Genomic DNA, 11,339 nt, shown 5'->3' on the forward strand with positions numbered 1-11,339 from the left:
ATTAGAACCCGGATGAATAAAATCCACCATCGAAGATAACAAGTGACCCCCTTTAGGTGTGATATGTAGGTATATTATTATGGCGTAATAACTTTCATAAGAAGTTTGGGTATTTTAAGAAGATGCTCTAGCATAGTTGTTACCAAAATGTTCTTATAAGCATTGTTGTTAAAATTGTTTCTTACAATAAAGTTCATATCAACTTGATCATTATTTTGTTCAGTCAGTTATGTTATAGGAACATATTTAGGATCTATAAGAACTTGTTTGGAAGTAATCATAGACATACTCATATCAACTTCATAATTTAAGCAAGCAATTTCTTAAACAGAACTTACCTTCTTACCTGCTGGAGCTATTTTTGTGTGACATTGGCCATAAATTGTCATCGTCTCATCAAGTAGATTAATGGCTCTTCCCAAAATATAATTTCCATGAAGGTCCCACCTGCAATAGAGTCTAGTAGATTCCTAGACATATAGTTTGCTACATCATGGAAAGTTTATAATACCATCTGATCAATCAAAACCTATGCAGGCCATTTTTTTAGTTATAATTTTGATTATTTCCCAAGCTTGGGCTATAGGATCATGCTCAAGTTGTTTGAAATTCATGATAAGATTTATTAGTTGTATGATTTTTACAGGAGGATAGTATTTTCCAATGAAATAAACTTTATAGTTAGTCCATGAATCAATACTATTCTTAGGTAAAGATAGCAACAATTCTTTTTCTCTAGCTCTTAATGAAAATAAAAGGTTTCAGTTTGACAATATCAACCTCCACCTTTATATATTCTTGTCATATCACATAGCTCAAAATAATTATTTAAATGAGAGGTAACATCTTCGTTATGAGAACTATAAAATTGATCTTTCATTACCAAGTTCAATAAAGCAAGGTTGATTTCTTAAGATTCAAAGTTAGTAATTGGCCAAGAAATAGGTGTTTTAATGAAATCATCATTATTGGTACTTGTAAAGTCATAAAGTTTGGTATTTTCAAGAGAAGTACCTATGATAACTAAGCTAAAACAAAAAATAACTACTTGTTGCAATGCAAATCTTTTTGTTATTTTTTAGTTTTTTTGAAGTACATGAAATACAATTAAAGAAAAAATAACTAAGATAAATAAATAATAAGGAAGTAAAATAATTGAATGAAGGACCTAAGTTGAAAAAACTCGTCCTAACAATGTCATAAATTTGGTTGATTGCAAGTTCCTATTAATGTTGCCAGAATTTTTTGCTTAATGATACGTCTCAAACGTATCCATAATTTTTTATTATTAAATGCTATTATATTATCACTTTTGTATGCTTTATATGCCATTTTATATTATTTTTTTAGACTAACCTATTAATTTAGTGTCTAGTGCCAGATCATGTTTTTTTTTGGTATTTTTTGGCTTTCCAGAAAATCCATATCTACAAAGTCCAAACACGACAAAACTTTTTGACGATTTTTTTAGAGGAAGGACCAGAAGACCCATGAGGGCCCCACAAGGCAGGGGCGTGTTATGGGGGATAAGGGCGCCACCCTGGCTTGTGGGCAACTCTAGCTCCGTTTACCCTAATTCTTGGCCTATAAATATCCATATATTCTGAAACCCTCGGAGCGAGACCAAAACAATTTTATCGCCGCCGCAAGCCTCTGTTCCGCAGCGATCCCATCTGGAGCCCACCCTCTCTCTCTCTCTCTCTGATCTTCAATACAATGATCTCTTCAGAGATCTATTCGATGTAATTCGTGCAGTGTGTTTGTTGAGATCCGATGAATTGTGGATTTATGATTAAATTGTTTATTGATTTATTGATCCTCTTTGAGTCTTTCTTTGTGTAATTTTATGGCTATGTATGCTCTATGATTTATCTATCTACTTTGGCCAAGTTTGATTGATTTATCTTCAGAGGGAGTGGTACATAGTAGTGGGCTCAATCTTGTGGTGATCTTGTCCAGTGACAAAAAGGACAAAGGCACGTATTGTGTTGTTGCCACTAAAGGCAAAACGACAGGGTTTGGTCATATTGATTATTCTCTTCGTGTCTACATTATGTCATCTTGCTTATTGTGTTACTGTGTTTCTTGTGAAATTAATACTTTGAGATACATGCTAGATAGTGGTCTTGGGGTGGAGTAATAGTAGTAGTAGATGAAGATGAATTACTGTCTACTTATCACAGTGCCTATGTGAGATTATGCCATGAATGATCACTGTAATAATTTGCGCTATCCTGTCATGCCCAACAATAATTTGTTTACCATGCATATACATGCTTTCGAGAGAGATGACTCTAGTGAAACCTATGGCCGGCCATAGGTTCACTAGAGCCATATCTCTCATGAGCGTAGTAATGAAATTGCCTATAAATACTATGGAATGTTAGCCTACCATTGATGCCTAGTTGCTTGCAATTGGTAATTAGTTGCCTATCGTCGCTGCTCAGTTACCATTGATGCACAGTTGCCTACCATTGATGCTCAGTTTCCTAACTTTGCAAATTAGTTGCCTACAAATATTGTGACGTTGCTTATCTTTATTGTTCTAAGTTGCCTACAAACACTCTGAAGTTGTCTGCCAGTGATGTTGGCCCTTTGATTCATAGGATTGGATCCCATAGGAATTTTTCCTATGGAATCTTCTATACTACATTTCATGGGAAATCTAACATCCACTCCAACCTCTTTTTACAATTCCTTTGTTTTTCATGCGGCATCAAACACTCCTTGCTAATCCTATAGCATTCAATTTGGCATGCCACCCCAATCCTATATTTTTCCTATTCCTACATTTTCAAAATCTTGCGAATCATAGAGGCCCTTATTCACACACTATATAGTGATATACCTATAATAAAGGAAATATATATTCTTGGTCTGTTGTATTATTTTATAGAAAACTCCTTGATGTTTCTGATAATTAAACCGCAATCCAACTTTAAGTCAGATTTTTGGTTTTGTAGGAAACCTCCTGATATTTTTCGTAATCAACCCGTAAACTAGTCTTAAGTCAGATTTTCACTTTAGCAGGAAACCCGCTAATAATTGGGTTAATAAACCCATAATACATATCAAATGCTTTTTAAAATATCCATATCTTTTAAACCTAACTTCAAATTCAACATGTTATACATGAATTTTGATTAGAAAAATGTGTAGAATCTAAACATGGTGTTAGTTATCTGTTAATCATTTAAAAATGTTATTTATGGTACGACCTTAATGAACAACGTATGATTATTTTTCTTTCATACCAATCTGAATTAAAAATGAGCGCCTCAGCAAAATCAGGATTGAAGATGAAACCAACTACCTATAACCATCGGCAAGAGTGCGAAGTAGGATAACTGACAACATAGATGGGATGTCATGTGTTTAAAGAAAAAATATATACCTATTAGGGTCTTGAGTCATGATTATTGGGTTAGAAGAGTGAGAATGTAAGTTTTTTTTTCTTCCGTTGCATCGCACAAATTCTTTTGCTAGTTTCTATAGGGTTCTATGGGTTTGTGCTACTTAAATACAACCTTGGCCTTTTTACAAAAGAAAAACTCTACAATAAACCATGGCATCCAACTCTTCTCATTTTCCCAATCCTAGGTCTACATGGAAACCAAACAGGCCCTAACTACCAAACAATCTACCGGTTGTTCTACACGCCTTGGCTGATTCTACATTGTGCTACCAGCAATGCAATTCTTGTCACGTCAAGATACAAAGACGTCATAATGCGAGCTAGAGTGGTACACCATTTAGATCCTAGTGCTTTCCGCTACGATCACGCGAGGTGGATTTAGATCCTACTAGTGGTTTCCGCTACGATCACGCGAGCCTCCGTCAGGCCTCGCCGCCGCCGCCGCCCGCACGGACAGCGAAAGCACATTCAGATCCGACCGCTCCGTCTTCATAGCCTTCCCTTGTTCTCGCCGGGCGGCGTGCCTCTCGTCGTCGTCGTCGTGTTCTTGCTCCTCCTCCTCGTCTTCGCCGTCCTCCTCTGCCCCATTTTCCTCATCCCCTCCCCCGTGCCCATCCTCGCGCGACCTCTTCCTCCCTATCGCGACGCCGAATAGCATCGGCTTCGCGCCTGCGGCGCCGTGCCTCTCGTCCTCCTCCCCCACTTCATCCCCGCCGTGGTCATACCGCCAGACGAGGTGCCGCACGCCGTCGCAGACGCGCCGCGCGCGCGCGAGCTCCCGCGCCAGCCTCGCGTTCTCGCGCCGCAGCCGCGCGTTCTCCTCCTCCAACTCGGCCATCGCGCCGGTGGCCACCAGCGCCAGCCCGGGCGGCGGCGACGACGAGACCGCGGCGTCCCCGCCGGAGCTCGTCGGCGTGGGCGAGATCGGAATCGCCGTCGCAATCGGCGTCGCCATCATCGCGGGCGGCGGCGCCCCGGCGCCAGATCCCTTCCGCCTCTGTATCGCGCCGAGCAGGCGCTTCTCCCCTTTCCTGAAGCACTCGTTGGCGAACTCCCACCTGTCAAGGCCTATCTTCCTGAATCCCTGCACAAGAAACGCAGCACCCTTGGTAATCTGGATCTACCGAACTAGCCGGAGAGAGGGGAGCGATGCGGAGGTGGGTGGGTGGAGCGGAGACGCACGTAGGTGTTGAGCTGGCGGACGAAGGAGGCGAAGTTGCTGTGCTTGAAGTTCTTGGGGAGGAGGTCGCGCTCGAACTCGGCGCGGCGCCACACCACGAACGCCGTGCCGGACTCGTTCCAGGAGATGGTGTCGTCGGTCTCCGGGTCGTCCACCATCGCGTACGTCTTGGTGAGGAACGGCGGCGTCCCCGCCCCCAGCGCCGGCGACGCCATTGATGAGTTGGTTGAGGGCGATGGTTCTGGTGGTGCTCTGGCGAGAGGAGACGGAGAGATTTGGTTTGGTTGCACAGGAAAGGAAGGAATGGTCTAGAAATGGGGATTTTGTGATGGGGGTAGGCTGGGGATGGGGCGAGAAGCATCCAGCGGGTTCTGGAAGGTTCCGATCCTTTCTAGTCGGCCACGTGGCGATGTTTCTAGAACCGGCGCTGCTGGATCGGGGATTCAAGACTGGTTGAGCTGTAGCTTTGTGAAGGACGGTTTGGGTAGCCAATATTTTGACTATTGTTTGTGTTTTTTCTTTACTACTCCTATGTTGTTTGAGTTTTAAGCAACCCTACAAAGAAAATAGTAAATGAAATTGTTTTATATGACACTCCCTCCGTTCACTTTACAAAATTAAAACGAGTGAACAAACACGCTAAAATGTGTATAAAACTGATAAAAAGGTAAGACATCTTATAATACAAAACAGAGGGAGTAAGTATGAAAACTCTATGTTGGAAATATGAGCAATTTATCATATGATTTTATTAATGAAAATACTAGATAAAGTATGACTAAAATAGCAGAGGTAAAGTAAGTCATGCGATCTGATGCTTATATGAACTGTAACCAAACATATCTAGAGCAGACAGTACATGTAGTTGCATATATGAAATAGAGCCTAACATATCTAGGGCAAACACTAGAACAAGGAACTGTGATAGGACCTCTAACAGAATAAATAAGAACACGTACGGGACAGCAGCAGGAGCAGGAGCACTCGACTTGGGTCGACATCCTCACTAGGCATGTCGTTGAAGAGGTTGTCGACGTCGGGGAAGAAGTCGTCGTTGGGAAAGTGGTCGTCGGTGTCCGTGATGAACTGGTCAGTAGTCGCGCAGAGCGCTCCCCAAAAACGTTTCACCCTTCTCCCGTACAGGACTCAAAGAGGTGCGGTTTCGGAGGCCTACTGTCCCGACCTGCGGTGCACGCCGCAAGCCGGGATGAGGAAGATAATAGCAGCAGCGTAGTGCTCAGGAACCGGTGGCAAGTGGAAGAGGATCTTCTGGTGTGTCTCTCTGGAGAGGAGCGACCTCCCTTTTATAGGCACAGGAGAAGAAGGCGAGAGGCTGCGCCGGGAGTTGAAGTGAACGAGGGAGACGAAACAAACAGGCAATAGCCGAAGGGTGCAGCGTTCGTATTCAGTATCCACTACAGCAAAAACTTTCCAGCTCCCGAGTGATCTTTCGCATACCCGTAGTGCGTGGCAAAAATTTAGACATCGGCTCGGCTCATTCCCGCAACCCGCGGCGCGGCGCGGCGCGTCGTGACGAGGCAGGCGGCGGAGGAGGAGCGCGCGTGGATGTCCCTCTTGTTCTCATGTTCATACAAGTGGGGAAAGAACCTCCCTTATAAAGAGGTCCAACCCCCTTTAAACTAGCAATGTGGGACTAAACTTTAGTTCCACCTCTTGCCTTGCACGAATGGGTTGCGTGGGCCTCTAGGATTTATTAGGAATTTTTGAAACTGCTATTGGGCTAGGCCCAAAATAGACAAAATTCCACCAATCCCCCACCAGATCCCAGAGGCACACAAAATTTTCCTTTGGTTCCAAAACACTGTTTTATATACCGGTACTGCAGTGGAGACTGTTAAGTTGAACTTCCACCTAGAACTCTATGCTACACTAGTAAGCAACTTGAACAGTGGACTGGGCCTTGAACTGCAAGTTTTCTGCGAATCTAGCTTCACACAAATCCTTGACCGATACGTGGGTACCGTGGGTCTTCCCCGTGGGTGGAGCTTATGCGTCATAGTCTGAGACCTTTCATGAGTTTACTAGAGAGAACCCTGCTCTCATAGATTGCGACGTTTAACAATCAGACTCATATATGTGTGTTCCTCAAAAGATGTTTTGCTGGACAACATCTCTACTTAAAAGAGCCACTTAGAACACATTAAGATATACATCAACCTGCCATGCAGATTAGGAGAGTATTGCATCTTCATGGAGTGGTATTGTTAATAGTTAGGATACTCTCCTCTCAGTTGACCAACAACTTGTCTTCCACATCTAATTCAGGGGATCTTCAATCACAAAGAATAGGTTACCACTGTGAACAACTCATATTGTGGGTCTCATACCCATCTCCCTCGATGCATTATCTATCACATTACGTGATAGACCCTTAGTAAAAGGATCTGCCAGATTTTTAGACGTTGGATATAATCCAATGCAATAACTCCGGAGTTTCTCATTTTTCTGACAGAATTTAACCTTCTCTGAACGTGTCTTGATGACTTCATGTTATCCTTTGAGCTGCTCACTTTCGTGATCACAGTTTGATTGTCGCAGTTCATAAGGATATCCGGTACAGGTTTCTCAACAACCGGCAAGTCATTCAAGAGCCGACGAAGCCAATCTGCTTCAACCGTAGCTGTATCTAGTGTTGTGAGTTCTGCTTCCATTGTTGACCTCGTTAAGATGGTATGCTTGCAAGACTTTCAAGAAGCAGCACCACCTCCATGAGTGAATACATATCTGCTCGTGGCCTTTATCTCATCAGCATTTGAGATCCAGTTTGAGTCACTATACCCTTCAAGAACCTTTGGGTGCCCTGTGTAGTGAATTCCATAATTCGTAGTGCCTTTCAAATAACACAAAACTCTCTCTAGAGCTTTCCAATGCACATCTCCTGGTTTTGAGACAAACCGGCTTAGTTTGCTAACGGCAAAAGAGATGTCAGGTCTTGTAGCACTGGTGAAATACATAAGCGAGCCAATAATCTGAGAATGTTTCAATTGATCTCTAGCAATTCTTTCGAAGCAACACACTGGCATCATATGGTGTTGGAGAGGGCTTGCAGTCACTGTAGCCAAAGCGACTCAAGATCTTTTCCACATAGTGCGATTGAAGCAATGTAATCCCACCATCATCGTCTCTCAACAACTTGATGTTCATAATGACATCAGCCACTCCTAAATCCTTCATCTCAAAGCAACGAGATAGGAAATCCTTGACCTCCTTAATAACCTTCAGATTTGTTCTGAAAATCAGTATGTCATCAACATACAAGCAAAGGATAACTCCCTCGCCCCCACCGTGGCGATAGTACACACATTTATCAGCTTCGTTTGCAACAAAGCATGTGGCTGTTAAAGTTCTTTCAAACTTCTCATGCCACTGCTTGGGTGCTTGCTTAAGTCCATACAAAGACTTCAGCAACTTGCACACTTTTCCTTCCTGACCATCTACTACAAACCCATCTAGTTGTTCCATATAAATTTTCTCTTCCAACTCTCCATTTAGGAAATCAGTCTTAACATCCATTTGATGAACGAGAAGACCATGTGAGGCAGCCAGTGAAAGTAGTATTCGAATAGTGGTCAGTCGCGCCACAGGTGAGTAAGTATCAAAGAAGTCTTCACCTTCCTTTTGAGTATATCCCTTAGCCACGAGTCGTGCCTTGTACTTTTCGATAGTACCATCAGGCCTAAGCTTCTTCTTGAATACCCATTTGCACCCTATAGGTTTGCACACATAAGGACGATCAGTTATCTCCCAAGTTTCATTTGCCAAGATGGAATCCATCTCACTACGGACCGCTTCCTTCCAGTAGTCAGCATCTTCAGATGCATAGGCCTCTGAAATATAACTAGGAGTGTCATCTATGAGATACACAAGAAAATCATCACCAAAGGACTTTGCAGTCCTTTGTCTCTTGCTCCTAGTAGGAACTTCATTGTTCTCCTTCACAAGATTTTCACAGTGTTTCATCGAAATGGCAGGTTCAGTAATTGTAACTGGTTCCTGATTCGATGAACTAGGTATCTCCTGATTAGATGAGGTAGCCATATCCTTCATGGAAAAGATATCTTTAAAGAAAGTTGCATCATTCGACTCCATAATCGTACCTACGTGCATGTCAGGTACCTCAGATTTTACAACCAAGAATCTATAACCAATGCTATATAAAGCATATCCCAGGAAAATACAGTCCACAATTTTTGGTCCCAGCTTCCGCTTCTTTGGAATTGGCACATTGACTTTCGCCAGACAACCCCAGGTTCATAGATAAGAGAGCTTTAACCTTTTCTTCTCCCATTCCTCGATGGAGTTATCTCTTTGTTCTTTGTGGGAACTCGATTTAGGACATGACATGCCGTCAATATTGCCTCCCCACACCATGCCTGGGAGAGACCCGATGTGCCTAACATGGCATTAACCAAATCAGTTAGAGTACGGTTCTTTATTTCGGCCACCCCATTTGACTAAGGTGAATAGGCATGCGTCCTCTCATGGATTATACCATGTTCCGCACAAAAGGAATCAAATTCATTTGAGAAATACTCTCCACCACGATCGGACCTAAGCCTCTTGATCTTTCGATCAAGTTGGTTTTCCGCTTCAGCTTTATAGATCTTGAAATAGTTCAAAGCCTCATCCTTAGATTTCAGAAGATACACATGACAGTATCTAGTGAAGTCATCAATTAATGTCATAAAATACTTCTTTCCACCTTTTGTCAAACACCATTCATTTCACATAGATCTAAATGTATGAGCTCTAGTGGTGCAAGATTTCTCGTTTCCGTAGTCACATGAGACTTACGAGGTTGCTTAGCTTGCACACACACTTGACACTTAGATCCCTTGACAGTGGTGAAACTAGGGATTAAGTTTAACTTCGCTAGTCGCAACATGCAACCAAAGTTAACATGACAGAGACATGAATGCCACACATTTGATTCACTATTGTTGCAAACATGATTAACAACTTTATTGCAAACGTCTGACAAGGATAAACGAAACAGGGCTCCTAACTCATAGCCTTTACCAACAAAGGTTCCATACTTGGATATTACAAATTTATTCGACTCAAAGACAAGCTTGTAGCCATCTATACACAAAAGAGATCCACTAACAAGATTTTTATTGACGGTGAGGACATAATGCACGTTCTTCAGCCGCACGATCTTCCCCGAAGTAAACTTCAGATCGACCGTGCCAACACCACGAACAGAAGCGCTTGAACCGTTGCCCATCAGCACGGTGGAAGTCCCAGCGGTCTGATAAGACGAAAACATGGAAATATCACCGCATGCATGCACATTAGCACCTGTGTCAATTAACCAATTAGGAGAATGACATACTGAAAGAATAGTGGGAAATATACTATACCCAGCATCATTCATGTCAGTGTCTCCAATGACAACATTAGCGGTCTTTCCGCCTTTCCCAACATGACGCTTGTCATAGCGATTAGGGAAACTAGGAGCCCAATGATCAGGATCTCCACACACATGACAAACACCTTTCTTCTTGTCATTCTTATTCTTGAAGTTCATGTGTTGTACAGCCTTGTTATTCCCATCAAACTTTGCTTTACCATCAAACTTGCCCTTCTTCTTGAACTTGTGGGGCTGGAAGTTTTTCTTCTATACCAGATTGGCACTAGAACCTCCCTCAATACCTCGAGCACGGTTGTCCTTTGCTCTCGCCTTTTCTTCCACATCAAGAGTACCAATGAGATCCGAAACGGAAAACTCCCGCCTCTTATGCTTCAGTTGAAGGAAATATGCCCTAGAGGCAATAATAAAGTTATTATTTATTTTGTCATATCATGATGAATGTTTATTATTCATGCTAGAATTGTATTAACCGGAAACATAATACATGTGTGAATACATAGAAAAACATAGTGTCACTAGTATGCCTCTACTTGACTAGCTCATTGATCAAAGATGGTTGAGTTTCCTAACCATAGATATGAGTTATCATTAGAAGAATGATGTGAATGACTTGACCCATTTTGTTAGCTTAGCACTTGATCGTTTAGTATGTTGCTATTGCTTTCTTCATGACTTATACATGTTCCTATGAATATGAGATTATGTAACTCCCGCTTACCGGAGGAACACTTTGTGTGCTACCAAACGTCACAATGTAACTGGGTGATTATAAAGGTGCTCTACAGGTGTCTCCGAAGGTACTTGTTGAGTTGACGTATTTCGAGATTAGGATTTGTCACTCCGATTGTTGGAGAGGTATCTCTGGGCCCTCTCGGTAATGCACATCACTATAAGCCTTGCAAGCAATGTGACTAATGAGTTAGTTGCGGGATGATGCATTACATAAACGAGTAAAGAGACTTGCCGGTAACGAGATTGAACTAGGTATTGAGATACCGACGATCGAATCTCGGGCAAGTAACATACCGATGACAAAGGGAACAACGTATGTAGTTATGCGGTTTGGCCGATAAAGATCTATGTAGAATATGTGGGAACCAATATGAGCATCCAGGTTCCGCTATTGGTTATTGACCGGAAACGTGTCTCGGTCATGTCTACATAGTTCTCCAACCCGTAGGGTCCGCACGCTTAAAGTTTGGTGACGATCGATATTATGAGTTTTTGACTTTTTGATGTACCAAAGGTAGTTCAGAGTCCCAGATATGATCACGGACATGATGAGGAGTCTTGAAATGGTCGAGACGTAAAGATCGATATATTGGATGACTATGTTTGGACACTAGAGT

At 42.4% G+C, this 11,339-nt stretch overlaps 1 protein-coding gene across 1 annotated transcript; it reads right to left on the minus strand.

Annotated features, from left to right (window-relative positions):
- Positions 1-3,552: 3,552 nt before the first annotated feature.
- LOC119365179 (heat stress transcription factor B-2a-like) lies at positions 3,553-5,071 on the minus strand. The gene is made up of 2 exons (XM_037630785.1): positions 4,598-5,071; positions 3,553-4,499 (listed from the first exon to the last, which is right to left on the minus strand). The coding sequence occupies exons 1-2, from the start codon at positions 4,808-4,810 to the stop codon at positions 3,804-3,806; spliced, it is 909 nt and encodes a 302-aa protein (XP_037486682.1). The 5' UTR covers positions 4,811-5,071; the 3' UTR covers positions 3,553-3,803.
- Positions 5,072-11,339: the final 6,268 nt, after the last annotated feature.

Source organism: Triticum dicoccoides, chromosome 2B (assembly GCF_002162155.2).
Source record: "Triticum dicoccoides isolate Atlit2015 ecotype Zavitan chromosome 2B, WEW_v2.0, whole genome shotgun sequence".
In the NCBI taxonomy this organism is placed as follows: Eukaryota; Viridiplantae; Streptophyta; class Magnoliopsida; order Poales; family Poaceae; genus Triticum; species Triticum dicoccoides.

What these genes read in the sequence shown, in the direction of transcription:
- LOC119365179 (XM_037630785.1), bottom strand. Translation starts at nt 4,810, where the DNA reads ATGGCGTCGCCGGCGCTGGGGGCGGGGACGCCGCCGTTCCTCACCAAG. An exon ending in TCCGCCAGCTCAACACCTAC is followed by an intron (nt 4,500 to 4,597) that starts GTGCGTCTCCGC and finishes TTTCTTGTGCAG; the next exon opens with GGATTCAGGAAGATAGGCCT.